Below are 22,500 nucleotides of genomic sequence, written 5' to 3'. Positions count from 1 at the left end.
CCCTGGATCCACATGAATTATTCCTCTAAACCTGCATACATCTCGTACTGAACCACATAACAGTGTCAGGCAGCTGTTTTCTCTGTGAATGTGTTTTAAAGTGCCATTTATTTCCTCATTACTCCGGTCTTCAGAGTCACATGATCTTCAGAAATCATAATAATATACAGATTTGCTGCTTGAGAAACATCTCTGATTATTATCAATGTTGAAAACAGTTGTGCTGCACAATATTTTTGTGGAAACTGAAGCATTTTGTTCAGGATTCACAGATAAAATAGTAATCTTTTGCTATATTATAAATGTCTTGGCTGTCCCTCTCGATCAACTGAATGCATTCTTAATGAATAAAAGTTTCAATTTCCTCTCTTTTTTCTTTGAATGTGTTCTTTTCGTGTGAAAATGCTATGTTTTAATGATGCAATGGTGAATGCGTTTTAAAATGATTTGAATATGTTGAGTGCATCTATCACTGTGTGTCTTCAGGAGGCTGAAGCAGAGCATCATGGGATGGTGACGGCAGACGCGTCGGAGCCCAGCAGCTCCGGTGGGAAGCTCTGTAAGACGGAGTCCCAGAACCTCAGCAGTCCCAGGTACGCACTGACACTGATGCTGGAGCTCTGCTGGTGTTTGTGAAGGTGACGTGAGCTGCTGTGTTCATGACCTGCAGTAAAGCGGAGAGCAGGGTCCAGCGGCGCGCTCGCAGCACCTCCATGAAGGAGCGGCAGAACTCCCGAGTCCAGAGCGAGCGCACCATCAGCGTGGACAGTGAGTGTTCTCCAGAGAACCGCTTCAGCGCTCAGGTGAGCTCCGTCTGACCAGAACGACTTCACACACACCGACTGCTCTGACTCCGTGATGTGTGTGTGTGTACAGAGAGGGGGTTTAGATGTGTGTGTGTGTGTGTTTGTCTTACTCAGGTGCCCCGGAAATCAGTGTATGATCAGCTGAATCAGATCCTGATATCAGACGAAAGACTCCCTGAGAACATCATCCTCATCAACACAGTGGACTGGCAGGGCCAGGTGTGTGTGTGTGTGTGTGTGTGTGTGTGTGTGAGTGAGTTAGCGTTAGTGTGTGTGTGTGAGTCAGTGTGTGTGTGTTTGTGTGTGTGTGTGTGTCTGTGTGCTTGAGTGAGTTAGCGTTAGTGTGTGTGTGTGTGAGTCAGTGTGTGTGTTTGTGTGAGTGAGTGTGTGTGTGTGTGATGTTTTCAACATCACTACAGTTTGTTATATGCTTGCAGACATATTTCTAGTGTCTTTGTGCAGGATGGTGTTTAAGATTGTTATGTTGTTGTTGATGTTCAGTATGTGGAGGAGGTTCTTCAGAAACATGCTCAGCCCATTGTGTCTACCTGCTCCGCCGCTGACGTCCAGGCCGCATTCAACACCATCGTCACACGCATTCAGAGATTGTGAGTGACCACACACACACACACACACATCTATAAATACTGTGTTTATGTAAGCGTCTCAGATGGACGCAGCACTTCATCATGATTTGTCTCTTAAGCATCTGCAGCTGTCAGTGTGATCTGATCCTCATAACACTCGCTGAACCATCAGCCAATCAGAATCTACCCTGTGCTAAAGAGCTTGAGCGTTTAAAGTGGCACATGACAATGCTTTATGATGCTTATAATAAACAGAATCTTATCCACTAGTATACACATCAATACATTATTATAGTTAGCTATCTTGTGACTAGCTGTACTCTCCTAGCTGTAATTATAATGCTCACAATCCGCCCATAGTTGTAACTGTAACCCTCTGACTCCTCCCACAGCTGTAAAGTTAACATTCTGACTCCTCCCCCAGCTGTAATTGTAATGCTCTTACAATGCAATGCTCATACTCCACCAACAGGTGTAACTTTTGACTCCTCCCACAACTGTAGCTGTAACTCTGACTCCTCCCACAGCTGTAGGCTGTAACGCTTTGACTCTGCCCCCAGTTTTAACTGTAACGCTATGACTTGTCCTACAACTGTAATTGTAACAACCACAGCTCTAACTCTGACTCCTCCCACAGCTGTATCGGTAATTCTCAGACTCCTCCCACTCTGATTCCTCCCACATATGCACTTGTATCGCTCTGACTCATTCCTCAACTGTAACGCCCACAGCTCTAACTCTGACTCCTCCCACAGCTGTAACGGTAGTGTTCTGACTCCTCCCACAGCTGTAACTCTGACTCCCCCCACAGCTGTAACTGTAACTCTGACTCTGCCCACAGTTTTAACTGTAACGCTATGACTTGTCCTACAACTGTAACTGTAACGCCCACAGCTCTTACTCTGACTCCTCCCACAGCTGTAACGGTAGTGTTCTGACTCCTCCCACAGCTGTATCGGTAATTCTCAGACTCCTCCCACTATGACTCCTCCCACATATACACTTGTATCTGACTCCTTCCTCAACTGCAACTGTAACGCCTACAGCTGTAACACTGACTCCTCCCATAGCTGTAACGGTAGTGTTCTGACTCCTCCCACAACGGTAACTCTGACTCCTCCCACAGCTGTAACTGTAACGCTCAGACTCCGCCCACGGTGAAGGTGGCAGTGGCCGGTGATCAGAGCTATCTCAGTACAGTGTTGCGCCTCTTCGTAGAGCAGCTGGCCAATAAGACGCCTGATTGGCTGAGCTACATCCGCTTCCTCATCGTCCCCATCGGTGAGTCCCTGAGCCCGTGATGCCGCTCTATCGTGTCTGGAGTGTGTTCACACGCTCTGTCTGTGACTGTCTCGCAGGTTCCCATCCTCTGGCCAAGTATGTGTCGACGTTCGACAGTAGGTTCTGCAGTATGTTCATGGATCCGTCCTGGAGGGAGCTGTTCTGCCGCTCAGATTCTCCCAGCGCAGGTACTGACTGACAGTGTTGGGAGTAACGCTTTACAAAAGTAACGCAGTTACAGTAATATAGTACTTTTTGCTGTAAAGCAGTAATATAACACAAAGTTTGGTAATATTATACATAATATTACAATCTCAGTAACGCGTGTTAAAACAACACATTTTAAGCCATAATAGTGTTCTCAATTTACATTTATAGCCCTAACTGGGACATAGATATACCTGAGCCGCTGAAGAATACGTTACAGCGTTCATTCAAAGATGTGCATGGAGCTTGAAGACCTAAAATGCATGTTTAGAATCAGTCGAGTGATAAAGCTGCTCATCAGCTGTCTGTCTGGTGCGTGTGAGAGTTGCATGCGATACTTTAAAGACTGCGTGTTTTCTTTGAGAATAATCAAAAACACAAAAATGGGTTGCTTACAAGATTTAACCTAAAAATGAATATAAAGGTGTGAATACTGACATTGTCAGTAGCCAGTGAAAATAAATCCCTAGGAGAGCTGAGGTCCGTCTCAGATCAACACACAGCAGCGGTTCAATAATGTTTTTAAACGAACAGCGAATCGATGATTCAGTGAGCCATTCTGCTTCAAGGAATCAATCGAATCAATCTGAATAAGTCTCCTTATTAAGACAGGGATCTGCTGTTCATTTTTTATTTACACAATTATTATTTTTATATATATATATATATATATATATATATATATATATATATATATATATATATATATATATTCATATTTCACAATACATTTGTATTTTTGTATGTTAAATTAAAATATTCGTTTCTAAAGCTACTTTTTTGTAAAGTCAAATCAGTCTCATTTCACACAATAATAACTAATATATTTAATAATAACTTCATCTTAAACTGATGTGCATGTTAATGATGTTATTTTGAGCCTATTTAAAGCATAAAGATAGCGCCCACTAGTTAATATATAATGCATTACAATTTGGAAGTGACTTACCCAGCTCTGTGTGTGTGTCGTTCTATCCTAACAAACCCTACATCCATAAAACCATACAAGCTTATTTATTCAGCTTTTAGGTGATATATGCATCTCAGTTTCCATAATATGACTGGTTCTGTGCTCCAGGATCTCAAATAGAGCTGATGTTATCTCTGTCCTCAGACACTGTTGATGTAGCTGGACGGATCATCCAGTATCTGGCTGGAGCCAATGTGTCTCATCAGTTTCCCATCTCTGAAGCCATGCTCACCTACAGACAGAAGAGGTACACACGTGTGTGTGTGTGTGTGTGTGTGTGTGTTCTTCAGAGACTAGCATCAGATTCAGCTTTACTTGAGCCTCCATCATTAGTTTTCTAGAAGAATCTGATCATCAGGATGTTTTGAGGAGCTTTACTTTTACTGTTCCTCAGAGGAACGAAGATCTTCACGAACCTCCGAAACATCTCACATCTTCTGAGGAGACTTTATTTCTTCAGCTCTCAGTCATTATATGTTTGATCATTTCAGTGATTTCTGAGAAATATTAGATATAGAGCAACCTCTGATATTTAGATCATTTTATATGCTCTACAGGTGTAAAGATCTCTTTGAGTTACTGTACTAGCAGCAGAATTTCATCACATTAATATCAGCATCTGCAGCTAATTCATATTTTTTTGCCCATATTCATTCTATAAATAAAACCGAGCTGTTTTTTCTTTATATATCTCATATATAAAGGAATCTCATATCTCATATGAACCATAACAGCCTGATGATCAAATATAGTACAAAACAAAATATTAAAAATATTGAATATTAAATATTAAAACGGTTCTATTTCAATAAAATAGTTTTTCTGACTATTTCTTCTTATGTCAGACACGGGTTGAAAGTGTTTGTGAAATATGTGCAAATAAAAATGAGATTAAAATTAAATTTATGAATAAGTCCACACTAAGCAGAACTCTTTCTAATAAAAACAGAGAAGCTAGTGTTAGGTTTCTGTTCCTCATACGACTCTTTTAAAACAAAAGAAATTCGATAGATAAAAACCAAACATGCATTTGATTCTCAGTTTAGATATTGTGCTCGTTGTAATATATATATATATTCTACTTTATTCTATTTAATATGCGCTGACATCCGCATGCCCTCTGACAGATTCATTATTATTATTATTATTATTATTAATAATAACACTTCTGCACTCGTGTTCTTCTCATCTTTTGTTTGCATTCCAAGGAGGAGAAGTCTGTATTTTGATTTTTACATCAGGTATCTGACCTCTGACCTCTACTGTTCTATCTCGACATGTGATTGGCTGTCCATCTCCAGTCACATGACCTTCCCTGCCATCGCTCTCATGAGTCTCTCAGACGTCACACACACACACACACACACACACTGATGCCTGAAGATCTGTGGATCTTTGTGAATCCTGTGTGCCGCTCTCATTGTCTGATCCAACACACACACACACACACACACACACACAATCCTGAGCCTGTCAGAGGAGGGTTTGTGTATTTCCCATGATGCACTGCTGTAGATCATCTCATTCGTGACAGCGGCTGGATCTCCAGAGTCGCTCAGTGTCTGTTAGGGAGGGATGCATGACGTTATCGGACCGATATTGGAATCGAAAAATGGTATGATATGAAAAACGATGCCGATAAGAGAATTAACTCAGTGTGTGCTCAGATAGATATATATATATATGTATGTATTTTCAAAGCTTTCAGTGTTACTGTCTTTATAAAAGATCTTCATTATTTTTTTAATTTTAACAAATTAAAAATAATTGTATTTTAAATGTAAGTTGTTTCCAAACAAAAAGAAATATATCGGTATCAGCATCAGTTATCAGCCAAAATGAGTTGATTGGATATCGGCAAAAATCCAATATCGTGCATCCCTTGTGTGTGTGTGTGTGTGTGTGTGTGTGTGTGTGTGTGTGTCTCTTCATGAAACTCTGTGCTGCTCTAACCTCTCTCTCTCTCTCTCTCTCTCTCTCTCTCTTTCTATCTATTTCTCTGCAGTCCGGATGAAGATTCTTGCCAAAAGTTTGTGCCATTCATCGGGGTGAGATTTAATGCACACATGTGTATACATTTCTTAAATATATTCATGTGTTTGTATTTTATATATATATATATATATATATATATATATATATATATATATATATATATATAGTATACACACATATAATGCAAGCAAAGACTTTTATTTTGGATGCAATTAATGGTTTGACAGCACTATTCTATAAGAAGGAAATCAGGACCCATTTCTGAGTCTCTCTGTGTCTGTTTGATGCTGTAAGGCTCTACAGCGCCACCCGCCGGTCAAAACACTGGAGATGCTTTCTTCTGTACAAGAATATAACTACATATACAACACTGACCCTATTGACTTTGATTAAATCAATATAATAAAAACCAAACTCTTCTTTTGTGACAGTACATGACGACTCCGTGATCTTTGGACAATCTATCACTGTATTAATGGATGTATATTATACTGGATGATGCAGAAATGTTAAAATGTTAGCTCTGCTGTGTATCAGACATCGCTTTCTAAATCATTGATGATTATTGATTATTGATGCTGATTGGTGCTCTTCCTCCGTCAGGTGGTGAAGGTGGGCATCGTTGAACACAGTCTGTCCACTTCAGGTGAGATCTTCAGGTCAGCTCTGTGTTACAGGTTCAGCTGACGGTACCAGAGGCTGACTGTGTGTGTGTGTGTGTGTGTGTGTGTGTGTTCTCAGTGGATTCTGATGATGCCATGGGTGGGAATATGGGCGTGGTTTCAACACCCATGCCACAGCTGGCCACGCCCTATGGGAAGGAGATGTACGTGACTCCGCCCCCTTCACCCTCGGCGTGTGCGGTTTTCACAGGAGTGGGGTATGACATCATCACAACGTTTGTTAATTGTGTTTACAGCGATTTTAAATGTTTTATCAGTATTTCACATGATTTTTAAATGTGGAAAATGAAATGCTACGTGATTGTCGTGTGTGACATTTTCTGTAAAATACAGTGAAAAAGTTTATATTTTTTCAATTTTGTGACTGAGAACACTGCAGTGAGTTTTATTTTATCTATCTCTGTCCTTCTCTGTGTGTCTCTCTCTCTCTCTCTCTGTGTGTGTGTGTGTCTCTCTCTCTCTCTCTCTCTCTCTCTCTGTGTGTGTGTATCTCTCTCTCTCTCTGTGTGTGTGTGTATCTCTCTCTCTCTCTCTCTCTCTCTCTCTCTGTGTGTGTGTATCTCTCTCTCTCTCTGTGTGTGTGTGTATCTCTCTCTCTCTGTCTCTCTCTCTGTCTCTCTCTGTCTCTCTCTCTCTCTCTCTCTCTCTCTCTCTCTCTCTCTCTCTCTCTCTCTCTCTCTCTCTCTCTCTCTCTCTCTCTGTCTCTCTCTCTCTCTCTCTCTCTCTCTCTCTCTCTCTCTCTCTCTCTCTCTCTCTCTCTCTCTCTCTCTCTCTCTCTCTCTCTCTCTCTCTCTCTCTCTCTCTCTCTCTCTGTCTCTCTCTCTCTCTCTCTCTCTCTCTCTCTCTCTCTCTCTCTCTCTCTCTCTCTCTCTCTCTCTCTCTCTCTCTCTCTCTCTCTCTCTCTCTCTCTGTCTCTCTCTCTCTCTCTCTCTCTCTCTCTCTCTCTCTCTCTCTCTCTCTCTCTCTCTCTCTCTCTCTCTCTCTCTCTCTCTCTCTCTCTCTCTCTCTCTCTCTCTCTCTCTCTCTCTCTCTCTCTGTCTCTCTCTCTCTCTCTCTCTCTCTGTCTCTCTCTCTCTCTCTCTCTCTCTCTCTCTCTCTTTCTCTCTCTGTGTGTGTGTGTGTGTGTAGGTCTCCGTGCACCGGCGGGGAGCTGATGGGGCTGCAGGTGGACTACTGGACGTGTGTGAGCGGAGAGAAGAAGCGTGAGGGTGAGAAGCGTGAGTCCGGTCTGAAGAACACACTGAAGAGTAACTTCCGCTCGCTGCAGGTCAGTCGTCTGCCGGCCGCCGGAGAACCCAGCGCTCCTCACAGCATGGCCATGACCGTCGTCACCAAAGAGAAGAACAAGAAAGGTGCGCTCCTCTCCTCAGCAGCGCGGGGAGGGTTTCTCTCAGGTCCTGGAGATGGTGTTTCTTCAGTGTGTTCTTGTGTGTCTTGCAGTGATTTTTCTAAGTAAGAAGCTGAAGGAGAAGGAAGTGGACGCTAAGAGTCAGGTGATCGACGGAATCAGCCGCCTCATCTGTACAGCTAAACACCAACACACCATGCTGAGAGGTGATCGCACACACACACACACACACACACACACACACACACACACACACACTCACACACACACACACACACACTCACTGTGTATATTATGTATATCTACACACAGATCCAGTATATATTGTATGTCAGATGACTCACGAGCTCCAGATTCTGAATTTGATCTCATGTTTATCTGAATTCAGAAGTGAATCATCGGTGTGTTTGTGTTTCAGTGTCCATCGACGGCGTGGAGTGGAACGACGTCAAGTTCTTCCAGCTGGCCGCTCAGTGGCCGACTCACGTCAAGCACTTCCCGGTCGGTGTGTTCGGATACAACAAACCCGTGTGACATCACCTGCTTCCCTGGTCCTCACACGCTAGTCCTGTGCTCAGTATCCTGAAAACGATTCTCTAGTACCTCCTGAGATCATCTGGGTGTGCTGTTAGTCGACTAGTGCTTCAGATAAACCCCTACTAGTCAACCAGAGAGATGTTTAGTGAAGGGTAGTCCTGCCTGTAGTGCACTTGATAGTGTGTGAGAGACGAGTGTTGAAAGCACATCCGGTGTCTCAGAAGAGCTCTGAGGAATCATTTTTAGTATATATGCACAAAAACAGAGCACTTTGGGTCTATAATGGAGGTGTATTTATTTTTTCTCCCCTGAGGAGTTTCCCATGGAAACCTGAGCGCCTCTGCTTGGTTTATATCGGCGCGTGTTTTCGTTTTTTACGCTATATAAAGAGAACAGCTCATATTTTCTAAGAACACGGCTGCCGACGGTCAGATATATTTTTAGGTAGCGATGAACCGAACGGCAAACGCAGAGCACTTTCTGTTGTTTTTGCTACTTTATAATTTCTGTGAAATCCTGTGTAGATTACGGTCAGGTGCATGATGGGAAAGAGGCGTTTTTGCTGTGAATTTAATGGATTTTTATTTAACCTAAATGTAGAGTTTGTGGTGTTTTGTGAATCTGATGTAAACTGAACCTGCCTTTCAAAGCACACACCGCAGGAGAAGAGACTTCCTGTCACATGACACGCTCACGCATCATCACGTCAAGAACTCAACTTTATCTGGAAAAGCCATATTCAGTCCCTCTCAGGCTTTCTGCAGGTCAGGGTTTAGACTAAAGGTCTTTGGACGCCGTGTTTTTTCTATCAAAGTGCTTGAAAAACGAAATCGAAGCTGATCCGAAGCAAACCAGATCCAAACAACAGGAAGTCCAATTTATTTATGAGCAAAAATCTGAATCTCAGACTCCGTGCAAGGACCTCAAGTCAAGAAAATGTGAAGACTATTTATTTTTTTTTTATATAAACTGTCAGAAAACAAGACGCTGCATCTTCAGTAAATGAGGGCCATGACTTCCTGCCTGAAGAACGAAGACCCGTAGAAACCCTGAAGGTGAGGAGCATCGGTGCTCGTGCTCGAACCCGAACCCTTCAGAAAGAGTTTTTCTTCCGTCGTGGAGCTGAAGGGACGAGTGTGTGTTGTGTTTAAAGGTGCTTTCGTGTTTTTATTCGTGATCGTTTTAATGGCGTCGCATATTTAGAGCTGAATGTATTGAGATGGAGTCCGTTCTCAGTGTTTCTACCCACAAGATGACCACGTTATAAACACTTCATCCCAGGTTTAGTTTTAAAGCACTTTTAGTCCTGAACGAAGCACTTTGATTTAAAGACCCTCATGTTCTTCTTAAGAAGATAGTTTGTGTAATGTTCCAGTGTTCTTCAGAATATCTCCCCTTTATGTTCACAGATGAAACACAGTCAGATGAGATCTATATAAACACAATCTTTCTATTAACGTCTGGTTTGTTCTGATCGGACGCCGTCTGTCTGAGACACAGCTAAAAACTACAGATCTGGAATCATTTTCCAAATCAAGTTATAATTATTTTTGATGGTAGGAAAAGTACTAAAAATGAGTATTTAATATCCTGATGATTTTTGTCATGACAGAGACTGTTTCTGTTTGTGTGAAGCTCATCTGTTAGTGTTTCATCCCTGCTTGGGTTTCGTGTGTTATTTCTTAAAGGTGTATTGAAGAAGTCACATCCAGTGCTGGGAAATTTACTTTTAACTGTAACGCATTACAATACTGCATTACTTCCTAAAAAAAGGAACTCATTATAGGTTATGTTAGTTATCTTTTACGGAAACTAATGTGTTACGTTACTTTTTAAATCTGTCTTGATTGTTTGTTTTTAATAAAACAAGTTCTTCTTTAAAATGTAAAGCTCCTTCACAGAAAGAGTGCTTGAATCCGTCTCAGTCTGTAGAGTAGAGACAGACTCTTCACAAATAACTAAAATGTGTTATTTATGCTTATTATTGTAGAATCAGGTCAGCATTGGAATCATTTAAATACATAACTGATACCAGTCTTATCTAACGTTTAGTTATTGCATGTCTGTATAAAGTTAGCATTTGACCGCTTTTATCGACTGTGAATGTGTTTTGGAGTAAAAGTTGATATTTAGATCCCGTTCACGCACAGCGCCTGATTTCTCTCAACATGGCAACCCCGGAGCTGTCAGTCAATACATATTATACATATCTGAAAAATACTCCCTTCTGAATGAAAAGCAATGCGTTACTAGTCACTTGAAAGTAATCCCCAGCACTGGACACGTCTCAGAACTCTTATGATCCTCTTCAGTCACAAACGGGACGCCGAACGCAGCATCTTTGCACAGAACCTCATTTTTTAAACCGTGTGACACTTTTTAATGTTGTACCTCTGCATGTTTTACATCTGGAGAACGTAACGGCATTTTATAGAGCTGCTTCTTTCAGGCTTTCACGTACAGCTGTGTTTAATAAAGGTTTTTATGCACCGGTGAAGGAGTCTGTGATGTGTGAGAGATGATGATGATGATGATGATGATGATGAAGTCTCCTCCTTCACGACCTGGCGGACGCAGACGGGAGGTTGACGAAGCTCTTCATGGGCGGCAGCGGTCTGATCTTGCGTCCGGCCCAGCCTCCCTTCCTCTGCCACAGGCCACTGGACGGTCGGATGCCCAGCCAGCGGTTCCTGCCCGCCTTCCCGATCACACGCTTGTTGTGATCCACGTTAGACACCCGGCCGACCGTCACCATACACCTCTCCAGGACCTGAGGAGAGACCGAGAACAGGACTTCTACCAGAGGAACCTCTGCTTTAATCTTGCCACGCAATCAAAAACACCATCAGCATACGTCTGAATAGAAAACCTGGCAACCCTGTATGTGACGTTTGAACTTCTCTCGGGTCAGATTCAAAACACAGGTTCATTTCCAGATGCAAGAAAGGAAAATGAAACTCAATTGCTATTTAATAAATATTCACCTGTGCTGAATGTGAACTAAAACACTCTTATACTATGTTTGTTTTTAAAAATCTATTTAGTGACCACTTAAAACCATCTTTCATACAACGGTGTGATGACTAAATACATTTTTAAAAATCTTAAAAGTGCATTTTAGTTCATATTCATGGCACACTTCTCAAGTTTATCTTAATGAGGGCTAAAGAGTGATTTTTAGTATATTAAGTACAAAATGAGTGAAAATAGAGCACTTTAAGTTCATTACAGAAGTGCACTTGATTCCATCGGGATTCTTCTGCTGTCTAATAAAACCAGGCCTTGTGCTGAAATCTTAAATACTACAGTAATAACAAATCAATCTTTTCTGACCGATCTGAAGAACTGACCTCAGCTGAAAAAAAAATAATTTGTGTATAATTTTGCCCATATTCACTCAAAGACAGAGTCTCAGAAGAACGAGGAATCAGCTAGGAATAATTAGGATGTTCAATCAATCAATCATTTCTTTAGCACTTTTAAAAACACAGAACAGAATAAAGTAGAAGAATACACTGACAGGGATGTATAATGAAGAGAGTAAACAGTTTGTTATTAAATAGAGAGAGAGAGTGAAAGAAGAACCTGACCTGGATCTGGTGTTTGGACGGGAGCTGGACGATGGCGGTGCCGTTGACTTTCCTCAGCAGTACTCCACACGTTCCTGAAACACACAGCGGTCTCAGACTCTCTGCGGTAACAGAACACACTCGTAACACACTCGTAACACACTCGTCTACCTGCTGCTCGGATGTACTGCGCTCCCTTCCCAGGGAACAGCTCCAGGTTATTGACCAGCGTGCCGACCGGAAGAGCGCCCAGCGGGTGCGAGTCTCCCTCTCTGGCCAGGACCGCCATGCGCCCGATCACGCCAGACGTCTGGATCAGGTCTCCCGCCTCCATGTTCTCCGTGGCGATGATCCAGCGCTTCCGGCTTCCTCCGGCCACCAGAGCGATGTCGGCCGATCTGAGAGAGGAGAAGAGGTCAGCGAGGAGCGGAGCGAGACGCCGCCGGACCGCAGGACCCTCACTGACCTGCAGGGGTCGTATCTGACCTCCACGACCTTCTCCTGGAAGGGATGCTCCTCTTTCCCCGACTCGTAGCGCAGCCGCTGGAAGTCGATCATGCGGTAGCGCTGCTTGTGTCCGCCGCCGATCCGCTGAGTGATGATTCTACCTGAAGAGGAACACACATCGGCTTAGTGACCACTCCCACAGTCCTGCGGTGAATGGGTGCCGTCAGAACGAGAGTCTGATAAACACATCACAATAATCCACGGCGCTCCGGTCCATCAGTGAACGTCTAGAGAAGACAAAGATCAGACTAATCCAGACTCTCATTCTGACGGCACCCATTCACATCCACTGCATGAGGGTGAACGCTTATTTTTTCTGACCGGTGTGGTCCCGTCCTCCGGTCTTCTTCATGCCGATCGGCCGCACGGTGTATTTCTCCCTCTGTTTCCACAGGGTCCGGTTCTGCAGGTCACACGCGCTCGTCATGAAGCCGCGACTTCTGGTCAGAGCAGCGGAAACAGCGGATGCGACCGGAACACCTGCGACCTGCCGACAGGGATTAAACGATCAGGTGAAGTCGAGTCAGGTGAGGGCTGATGAAGAGGATGATGAAGATCTCACCTGGGAGGAACCCAGAGACAGAGCCCGCAGTGCGCATGACAGCAGACCGACGCTCATCATCAAACACACTCTAAAGTAGAGAAAGTAACACTTAAAGGAATCACAGAAATTAATACTTTTAATAAACGAGCTGTCGCTGCAGCACTCGGATCATTAAACCTGATTAAACCGGCTTCATACCTGATCGATCACTCATCAATAACTGATATAAACACACGTGCGATCACTCACCGCGATGTTTGTCTTCGTTCTCTCAAAACATCGATCTAAACCTTCTCTGTCTGTCCTTCAGCGCACACGCTGTGAGTCGCGTGCGGATGACGTCACACTCGCGCCGCCCCTTGCCGGTCAGGTCCGCCAATCACAGAACGCCTGGCTAACGGTTGCTTTGCCAGACCAGAATTACAGGGGGAAAAAAGTCCAATATTTAAGATGTTTTTTAATTTTATAATGTTTTATAAACATTCTGAAAATGTCAAAATGCAAAACAATTATATGAATGCCAAATTAAAACATTTCAGGAAAAAAAGCGTTTCATGAATGATGTATAAGTCATGTTTGTGTGTGTGAAAAGTCCAAATGAGATAAAAAAATATAGAAATAAAAATAATAATAATAATAATAAGTAGAATCATAAGTATTTATTTTTATAAAAATAAGCTTCAATACACAACAAGAATACTAAAATAATTATTTATATTAGTAGTTTATATTATTATTATATATATCAAAGCAACAATATTAATATGCTTAAAAATAATAACAATATAATCTATAGTAATAAATAATAACGACAAAGTAGTGAATATATTTGCAGAGGTTTTTACTTTTTCCTTAATTCAAAGAACAATATATGTATATTAATATAGAAAACAACATGAATATAAGAAAATGAAAAGACAGAAGGACAAACTACAACAAACAGAAACAGTTGCCAGGAGTACATATAAAATGTTTTACAGCTTTCTTATTCACAGACTCTCTCAAACTATACATGTAAATATATATAAATATATATATATGTATACATATATGTTGTTTTTGTCAGGAATGAAAGCCACGCCCCTCCGCCAACCACCGCCTGTGGAGTGACGTCATTTCTACCGACGCGTCGGCGCGTGTGCGCATGCGCAGTGTCACATCCACCGTGGACATCTTGGAATTAAAGGGGCGCCGAGCGATTCCTGACAAAAGCAACACTTTCAGGTGTGAGATCTGTGTTTCTCCGGCGCGCGCGCGTTCGTGTGTGTCATATGAGTGTGTGGGTGTTCTGTTCAACATGTGTGTTTTACTGATAAAGCGCGTTTGACTGTCTGTGAGTGATGAAGCGCTCTCTCTCTCTCTCTCTCTCTCTCTGTGTGTGTGTGTGTGTGTGTGTGTGTGTGTGTGTGTGTGTGTGTGTGTGTGTGTGTGTGTGTGTGTCTGCCGCATTCATGAGCCTCACACACTCGAAATATAGTGTACTTCACATCTAGACCGTATTCGTGATCCTTATACACTCAAAACACAGTGTGCTGTCTATCTAGGGACCAAATACGCTGCAGCTGTTCTGTTCACTACATAGGGGTAGACACTCAGGCTCTGTGTACTATTGGGGCATGTATAGCTGTAACTATATATATATATATATATATATATATATATATATATATATATATATATATATATATGCCATTTGAAACTGAAGGTAATCTTGTTCATGGACAGAAGTAAATCAGGACTTATATAAGACTGCATTAAGTTCATTAATGATGGTTAGTGTTGTAGGTGTGATGTTAGATGTAGTTAGCTCTGTTGAACAGGTCTGTTACTGTAATCATGTCTGGATGTGGTTTATCTGCTGTGTGTCTGATACTCGTCTGACCCGTCGCTCCAGTTCTGTGTGTGTGTGTGTGTGTGTGTGTGTGTGTGTTTTCCTCACTGTCTCTGCTACTGTAATCTTTCTCTGTTATGAGTCACTGTCACTGTGTGTGTGTGTGTGTGTGTGTTTCAGCTGTAAGGTGATGTAAGTGCTGAAGGAGTGTGTGTGTGTGTGATTCTGAGGGGAGTGAATGAAAGAAACACTTGACGATTGGACCGTAGTTCAGCGGCAGACAGAGTGTGTTCACAGACCACACCAGAAGAAACTCCTCCGGCGTCCCAGTTTGAAAGTCATTATCTTGAGTGTGATTCAGAGCAGAGCCGAATATAACATCCTCTCCTTCCGGAGCGTTTAGAGGCTCAGACCAGACGGGATGAAGAGTCAGTGTGTGCAGTAAAGTGACAGCGGCCCGGCCTACCTGCAGTGTGTGTGTGTGTGTGTGTGTGTGTGTGTGTGTGTGCGTGCGTGTGTGTGCGTGTGTGCTGCTGATGCAGGGGGGGTCAGGAGGTGACCTGAGGGGAGGGTGGGGTTAGAAGTCACCATAGTGATGCTGTGTGTGAGTGTGAGTGAGTGTGTGTGTGTGTGTGTGTGTGTGTGTGTGTGTGTGTGTGAGAGATGCAGGGGTCAGCATGTCTGATCTGGTGTGTGTGTGTGCTCATGTGTTTCTCTGTGTAATATATAAGATATATTGATATTCATATAGTGCAGAGCTGTCAGTCAAATGTTGGGGGCGGGGCCTAAGCGACACATCAGAAACACACCGCAGGTCAGCTGAGGCTGTACTGGTTTAATGTAGATTAAAAAATGGTGAGTGTGTGTTTTTAGCACTGCATTCTTTAACACACGTTTATCAAAACTCCCTTTAATCAAAACTCAAATTAGTGAGTGTTTTCCTAAAAGAACATCAAACAGGAGAAGTGTGTTTCTGTCACAGTCTGGAGTCTGCTCTGAGCGTCTCCTGTGTTTCTCTGTGTTTCTGTCAGAACGTCTGAGTACAAGGACAGAACCCAGCACTGATGTATGGCCTGCGTGTCTCACTCAGGTCCTGTGGGAGTGTGTGCAGTGATGAGCGCTGAGGGTCGTGTGGTCATGTGACGTCAGCTGTCAGAGTGTGTGTGTGTGTGTGTGTGTGTGTGTGTGTGTAGAGGAGTGTCTTCATCCTCCCCCACTTGTCTCTGTCTGTCTGTGAGGGTGGGGCTGAATCATGCGCACACACACACACACACACACACACACACACACTGTGTTCAGACGGGTGTGGGCCATCGCTGGGCTTGGTTCAGTCTTGTATTCTGTTGCCGGGTGACAGTTTCCTGTGTATGACTCTGATCTGAAGGAGTTTCGTCATCATTGGTGTGTGTGTGTGTGTGTGTGTGTGTGTGAGTGTATTAGTATACTAGAGTATTTGTGAGTGTGTGCATGTGTCTCTGTGAGTGTGTGTGTGTGTGTGTGTGTGTGTGTGTGTGTGTGTGTGTGTCTGTGTGTGTGTGTCTCTGTGTGTGTGTGTGCGTGTCTGACTCTGTGTGTGTGTGTGTGTGTGTGTGTGTGTGTGTGTGTGTGGTGTGTGTGTGTGTCTCTGTGTGTGTGTGTGTGTGTCTGACTGTGTGTGTGTGTGTGTGTGTGGCTGTATCTGATGAGAATGAGCAGAGAACATCTCTTCCTGTCGTTACTCATGATGATGATGATGATGATGAAGGTTATATGAAGGTATCTGAAGCTCAGACGGAGCGAGACGTTCTCAGTGACCTCCTCCATTAGAACAGATGCTTTAAGACACTTTGAGGTGCTTCAAATCAAGTCAAAAAAACTTCATTTCATTTCCAGATAAACAGCTCAGTTTGATTCATCATCAGTCATTTTCTAGAAAAATCAGAGCGCCATTATTTGCCCGTCTTTTTTACATTTTGTCTCCTTGAAAGGCTTCGTGTTAATAACAGGGAGTATAGTTTATCTGTGATGCTCGGACACCTTCAGAACACTAAACCCAGCATTACAGTGAATCATGTTGAGCTGATCTGGTCTCTGCTCCCAGGCGCTCGTCTCTGGATCATGTCCACGATGGTGTACCCTCGTGAGGAGAAGCTGGAGAAGCTGTCTCAGGAGGAGATCATCTCTAACACCAAGCTGGTGATCCAGGGCCTGGAGGCGCTGAAGAACGAGCACAACTCCATCCTGCACAGCCTTCTGGAGACCATCAAGTGCCTGAAGAAGGACGAGGAGGCCAGTGTGGTGCACGAGAAGTCCAGTCTGCTGCGCAAGTCTGTGGAGATGATCGAGCTCGGGCTGGGCGAGGCTCAGGTGAGCGGGCGGGGTCAGAGGTCATCACAACACAATATCATGCACAGGCTTTTACTTTGGAAGTGGTTCGTGGATGAGCTGCTGACTCTGTATTATCTCAGAGATGTCTGATTGTGAAAGTCAGTAAATGTTGATTCCTGTAGAGACGGAACAGATGTGTGTGTGTGTGTGTGTGTGTAGGTGATGATGGCTCTGTCCAATCATCTAAACGCGGTGGAGTCTGAGAAGCAGAAGCTGCGGGCTCAGGTCAGGCGTCTCTGTCAGGAGAACCAGTGGCTGAGGGACGAGCTGGCCAACACCCAGCAGAAGCTGCAGAAGAGCGAGCAGAACGTGGCACAGCTGGAGGAGGAGAAGAAGCACCTGGAGTTCATGAACCAGCTCAAGAAGTACGACGAGGACGTGTCTCCTTCGGTGAGATCCTCTGACACGCACACACACACACACACACACACACACACACACACACAGAGAGACAAACACACAGACACACACACACAGAGACACATATATACACTACACACACACACACACACACACACACACACACAGAGACAAACACACACACAGACACACACAGAGAGACACATACACACACACACACACAGACACACACACACAGAGAGACACATGTACACACACATACGCACACACACATATACACAGACACACACACACACACACACACACACACACACAGTCTGTTTATCTGTGTCTCTGTGTGTCTGTTCAGGAGGAGAAGGACGGTGAACCGCCGAAGGACTCTCTGGACGATCTCTTTCCTAACGATGAGGAGGAACACACTCAAGGAAGTGAGTGGACGTCGCTGCTGACCAGACACTGTCTGACTGTAGAGATGTATTAATAATTATTACTCGTGTCAGCTGGGCGTTAATAACCTCACATTACAGCCTTGACGTCACTCAGAGTTTGTGTGACACTCGGATCAATGAATCGATGCTTCGGTTGACCTCTGACCTCTGACCCCTGCAGTGCAGCAGCAGCACAACAGCGCGGCGGTGGCGGCGGCTCAGCAGGGCGGCTACGAGATCCCGGCCCGGCTGAGGACGCTCCATAACCTGGTGATCCAGTACGCCTCGCAGGGCCGCTACGAGGTGGCTGTGCCTCTCTGTAAACAAGCCCTGGAGGACCTGGAGAAGACCTCGGGACACGACCACCCCGACGTGGCCACCATGCTCAACATCCTGGCCCTCGTGTACCGGTGAGAGACACTCCATCATCATCATCATCATCATCATCACCGTCATCACCGTCATCATCATCACTGTGTGTGTGTGTGTGTGTGTGTGTGTGTGTCTCAGGGATCAGAACAAATACAAGGAGGCCGCTCACCTGCTGAACGATGCTCTCTCCATCAGAGAGAAAACTCTGGGCAAAGACCACCCTGCTGTAAGTCTCCTGACTCCCACTAACAGAAAAAATTCAAGTCAAATTTATTTACAGTCAAACTAAAAATCACCAGATATCACTTTTGACACTTTCTGTGGGTTCGTTTATCTAAGTGAGGATAGTAAAATAAAGAAAAGGGTGACATATTATACCAAAAGATTCATCTAACAGTGGACCACCTGATGAAAGATAACTCAGACACTTAGACCTGAGCATGTGTTTCTTCAGTATTTCTGTTTTCTTTGCCTGGGTTGAGTTAAACTGGTTTTATCTGATTGTGTTCTTAAATGCATCCTCTGACAGATATTCAGCCCAGTTTTATTTTTTTATTTCTAAAGTGTCTAAATACATTTTGGTTTGACTGTATATATGCATATACACAAATATGTTATCTAGAGCAACTCTAAAAAGTGAATAATTTAAGTTATTAATATAATATTAATCTATTTTGAATACAAATTTTTGATTTGCAACTTAAATTTAAATATAATAATAATAATAATAATAATAATAATACAATTTTATTACTAATTTATAAATATTTACTAATAATGTCATTCCATATTTTTTTATATTTAATTTTGTTATGATAAAAGTTAAATTAAGTGAATATAGACTGAAGTGTTTATGTGAGCTCGTCAGATGAGTGTTGAGTATAGTTAGTTATGTGACGTGGTGGTCGTGGTCAGCTGGTTTAGCTGGTTTAGCTGGTTATGCTCTTGTGTTTCAGGTCGCTGCCACTCTTAATAACCTGGCGGTGCTGTACGGGAAGAGAGGCAAGTATAAGGAGGCTGAGCCGCTGTGCAAACGAGCTCTGGAGATCCGAGAGAAGGTCAGTGTTCAGCAGAACGGGATTAAACACTGTGACCAACACTGACAGCCTGTTTATTTAGTGCGTGTGTGTGTGTGTGTGTGTGTCAGGTGCTGGGGAAGGATCATCCTGACGTGGCCAAGCAGCTGAATAACCTGGCGCTGCTGTGTCAGAATCAGGGCAAGTACGAGGAGGTGGAGTATTATTACTGCAGAGCTCTGGAGATCTACGAGTGCCGGCTCGGCCCGGATGACCCCAACGTGGCCAAAACCAAAAACAACCTGGTGAGTGTGTGAGGAGCCGGGTCACACACACACACACACACACACACACACAAACATGAGAAACACTGCAAGCAACTTACACTGATGAAGTCCGTCAGAATCAGTTCTGTGAGACTCGGATTTAAAGCGAACTGCTTAATAAAACAGAAATGATGTTACTGAATCATGTAGAAGAAAACCCATGAATGGTTTATGTTATTAAAAAAATTACCTCGTTTTATACATTTGGAATGTGGTGGGCGACATTATTCTGATGACGTAAAATGGTTGTATTGGTGAGACACACACACACACACACACTCTCACACACACACACACACACACACACACACACTCACACACACACACACACACACACAGTGATTGCTTGCTCTCTCTCTCTCCCTTTCTCTTTATTTCTGTCTCTCTCACACACACACTCTCACACACACACACTCTCACACACACACACTCTCACACACGTGACACTCTCGTCTCTCCGCAGGCGTCCTGCTTCCTCAAACAAGGCAAATACAAAGAAGCGGAGGTTCTGTATAAAGAGATTCTGACCCGTGCTCATGAGAAGGAGTTTGGCTCAGTGGACGGTGAGTGACCTTCAGAAACGGTGAGTGACCTTCACCGTCATCACATGATTATTCTGCACTTCAGTGCGTTTGAATCAGACTTTATTTAATGAGTGTTCAGACGACTCCAGTCTGATACAGCCTTCAGTGTCTTTCATCAGAGAGCATTGTGGGTAATGATGTCACCTGTGTGTCTGTTTCCAGCCGAAAACAAACCCATCTGGATGCACGCCGAAGAGAGAGAGGAGATGAGCAAGGTGTGTGTGTGTAGAGAGAGAAAGAGTGTGTTCTTCTGTCTCACTCTGTGTGTGTGTGTGTGTGTGTGTGTGTGTGATCTGCTGTCTCACTCTGTGTGTGTGTGTGTGTGTGTGTGTGATCTGCTGTCTCACTCTCTGTGTGTGTGTGTGTGTGTGTGTGTGTGATCTGCTGTCTCACTCTCTGTGTGTGTGTGTGTGTGTGTGTGTTATGCTGTCTCACTCTGTGTGTGTGTGTGTGTTATGCTGTCTCACTCTGTGTGTGTGTGTGTGTGTGTGTGTGTGTGTGTGTTATCTGCTGTCTCACTCTGTGTGTATTCTCTGATGTTCAGGGGAAGCACAGAGACAACATGCCATACGGTGAATATGGAGGCTGGTACAAAGCCTGTAAAGTCAACAGGTAACACACCAACTCACTCTCTCTCTCTCTCACACACACACACACACACACACACACTAGGCAGCAAACACTCACATTCGTCAGGTTCTCAACAGTGGTAGAGAGTCATCACGTCACTGTATGTCATGTTAAAGCGGTGAGCTGATATTTGTGATGATTCGTTTGTTCGCAGCCCGACGGTCAACACAACGCTGAGGAACCTGGGAGCTCTGTACCGCAGACAGGGCAAGCTGGAGGCAGCCGAGACACTGGAGGAGTGTGCTGTGAGGTCCCGCAAACAGGTGTGTGAGAGTGTGTGGGTGATAGTGTGAGTGTGTCTGTGTCTGTGTGTGTCTGTGTGTGTGTGTGTGTGTGTGTGTGTGTGTGTGTGTGTGTGTGTGTGAGTGTGTGTCTGACTGACTGTGGTCTCTTGTTTTTCTTTCGTCTCTCTTCTTCTGCACCTCTCTGGATCCAGAGCAACTCTGTGAGTCTTTCTGAAGATGTTCATTGGTGATGATGCTCGTGTGTGTGTGTGTGTGTGTGTGTGTGTGTGTGTGTGTGTGTGTGTTACAGTTCATTCTGTCAGCTGTTTTTCAGTTTTCAGTAATTATCTTACAGTCACCTCTCCTGTTTGTGATTAATCAGGGTTTTACTAGAATTTAAGGTGTTTATTTAGTTAAATAATGTGAACAGATAATCAGTATAGATTTGCTTTAAAATTATCATTGCATTTTCTGTGCATGATTGTCGTTATTTGAGGAATGACATCAGAATTATTGCATTTTCATCTATAAGCACAAATCACTCACATGCTTTAAGCTCATCTGATGTCCTGATTTAATATATATTACTCTGGAGCACATAACCAGTCATTATGATCACAGCTTTCCTAAAGAGAGCTCAATAAATCCTCTCTCCTCTGATGTCTGGTTTGTTCTGATCGGACAATATCTGTCTGAATCTGAGGGAGAAAAAAAATCTCCTTTAAAGCTGTTCAAATGAAGTTCTTAGCGATGCATATTACTAATCAAAAAATAAGTTTTGATATATTTACTGTAGAAAATGTACAAAATATCTTCATGGAACATGATCTTGAATTAATATCCTAAAGATTATTAGGATATTAATTCAAGATCATTTGTACGTCGCTTTGGATAAAGGCGTCTGCTAAATGACTAAATGTAAATGTAAATGTAATGTAAATGATTTTTGACATAAAAAGAAAGGTATCATTTTGACTCATACAGTGTATCTGTTCTGCTGAAGACTGCTCCTGTGCTCCAGAGACATGATCAGAAATAGAAACACACACTCTCTACCTCAAAACTGGTGAAACTCCAATCTGTGTGTTTATTCAGCTTCAATGGCAAATAATTTATTATCGGATTTATTACTGTTTATCATGAGCAGGTTTAATAGAAGAATTAGAGCAAACCATCATGTGAATGAACCCAAACTGGTTTTTATTTGATCGATAGAGTGTGTGTGTGTGTGTGTGTGTGTGTGTGTGTGTGTGTGTGTGTGTGTGTGTGTGTGTGTGTGTGTGTGTGTGAACGATTAAATTAAACACCAGGCAAGAGAATGTTGGAGA

The 22,500-nt window shown here is 43.3% G+C and overlaps 3 protein-coding genes across 12 annotated transcripts in view; 2 read left to right on the top strand and 1 right to left on the bottom strand.

Moving 5' to 3' along the window:
* The window catches only part of zmp:0000000755 (phosphofurin acidic cluster sorting protein 1), a 29,468-nt gene extending 19,171 nt beyond the window's left edge, over nucleotides 1-10,297 (top strand). For 2 of the 3 annotated variants that reach the window (XM_043255402.1, XM_043255400.1), the window contains 14 exons: nucleotides 487-593; nucleotides 671-803; nucleotides 921-1,025; nucleotides 1,308-1,414; nucleotides 2,520-2,674; nucleotides 2,752-2,862; nucleotides 3,996-4,098; nucleotides 5,060-5,092; nucleotides 5,857-5,899; nucleotides 6,450-6,492; nucleotides 6,588-6,726; nucleotides 7,658-7,881; nucleotides 7,970-8,083; nucleotides 8,296-10,297. In XM_043255402.1, the coding sequence (XP_043111337.1) occupies nucleotides 487-593; nucleotides 671-803; nucleotides 921-1,025; nucleotides 1,308-1,414; nucleotides 2,520-2,674; nucleotides 2,752-2,862; nucleotides 3,996-4,098; nucleotides 5,060-5,092; nucleotides 5,857-5,899; nucleotides 6,450-6,492; nucleotides 6,588-6,726; nucleotides 7,658-7,881; nucleotides 7,970-8,083; nucleotides 8,296-8,411 (1,533 nt within the window). In that variant the 3' untranslated portion in view covers nucleotides 8,412-10,297. The remainder of the gene's footprint in view (nucleotides 1-486; nucleotides 594-670; nucleotides 804-920; nucleotides 1,026-1,307; nucleotides 1,415-2,519; nucleotides 2,675-2,751; nucleotides 2,863-3,995; nucleotides 4,099-5,059; nucleotides 5,093-5,856; nucleotides 5,900-6,449; nucleotides 6,493-6,587; nucleotides 6,727-7,657; nucleotides 7,882-7,969; nucleotides 8,084-8,295) is intronic. The other variant, XM_043255401.1, reaches the window with a different exon arrangement.
* A 470-nt stretch (nucleotides 10,298-10,767) lies between these two features.
* mrpl2 (mitochondrial ribosomal protein L2) lies at nucleotides 10,768-13,428 on the bottom strand. The gene is made up of 7 exons (XM_043255404.1): nucleotides 13,284-13,428; nucleotides 13,053-13,122; nucleotides 12,812-12,977; nucleotides 12,450-12,591; nucleotides 12,155-12,381; nucleotides 12,005-12,078; nucleotides 10,768-11,184 (listed from the first exon to the last, which is right to left on the bottom strand). The coding sequence occupies exons 2-7, from the start codon at nucleotides 13,110-13,112 to the stop codon at nucleotides 10,972-10,974; spliced, it is 882 nt and encodes a 293-aa protein (XP_043111339.1). The 5' UTR covers nucleotides 13,113-13,122; nucleotides 13,284-13,428; the 3' UTR covers nucleotides 10,768-10,971.
* Nucleotides 13,429-14,162: 734 nt separating this feature from the next.
* Nucleotides 14,163-22,500, top strand: part of klc1b (kinesin light chain 1b) — an 18,865-nt gene continuing 10,527 nt past the window's right edge. For 5 of the 8 annotated variants that reach the window (XR_006252351.1, XM_043255445.1, XM_043255443.1 and 2 more), the window contains exons 1-13: nucleotides 14,163-14,258; nucleotides 16,946-17,211; nucleotides 17,392-17,622; nucleotides 17,942-18,020; nucleotides 18,202-18,430; nucleotides 18,531-18,618; nucleotides 19,349-19,450; nucleotides 19,540-19,713; nucleotides 20,198-20,297; nucleotides 20,481-20,533; nucleotides 20,863-20,930; nucleotides 21,103-21,211; nucleotides 21,385-21,393. Coding sequence is in view for 7 of the 8 variants with exons in the window: in XM_043255445.1 (XP_043111380.1) it covers nucleotides 16,963-17,211; nucleotides 17,392-17,622; nucleotides 17,942-18,020; nucleotides 18,202-18,430; nucleotides 18,531-18,618; nucleotides 19,349-19,450; nucleotides 19,540-19,713; nucleotides 20,198-20,297; nucleotides 20,481-20,533; nucleotides 20,863-20,930; nucleotides 21,103-21,211; nucleotides 21,385-21,393 (1,491 nt within the window). In the remaining variant the exon portion in view is untranslated. The remainder of the gene's footprint in view (nucleotides 14,259-16,945; nucleotides 17,212-17,391; nucleotides 17,623-17,941; nucleotides 18,021-18,201; nucleotides 18,431-18,530; nucleotides 18,619-19,348; nucleotides 19,451-19,539; nucleotides 19,714-20,197; nucleotides 20,298-20,480; nucleotides 20,534-20,862; nucleotides 20,931-21,102; nucleotides 21,212-21,384; nucleotides 21,394-22,500) is intronic. The other 3 variants (XM_043255446.1, XM_043255444.1, XM_043255450.1) reach the window with 1 other exon arrangement.

Source organism: Puntigrus tetrazona, chromosome 13, assembly GCF_018831695.1.
Source record: "Puntigrus tetrazona isolate hp1 chromosome 13, ASM1883169v1, whole genome shotgun sequence".
NCBI lineage: Eukaryota > Metazoa > Chordata > Actinopteri > Cypriniformes > Cyprinidae > Puntigrus > Puntigrus tetrazona.
Note: the sequence above shows the minus strand (reverse complement) of the source record. Positions and strands in the feature narration are given on the sequence as shown.

What these genes read in the sequence shown, in the direction of transcription:
- mrpl2 (XM_043255404.1), bottom strand. Translation starts at nt 13,112, where the DNA reads ATGATGAGCGTCGGTCTGCTGTCATGCGCACTGCGGGCTCTGTCTCTG. An exon ending in TGTCTCTGGGTTCCTCCCAG is followed by an intron (nt 12,978 to 13,052) that starts GTGAGATCTTCA and finishes CCCTGTCGGCAG; the next exon opens with GTCGCAGGTGTTCCGGTCGC. An exon ending in CGTCCAAACACCAGATCCAG is followed by an intron (nt 11,185 to 12,004) that starts GTCAGGTTCTTC and finishes GTCTCTCCTCAG; the next exon opens with GTCCTGGAGAGGTGTATGGT.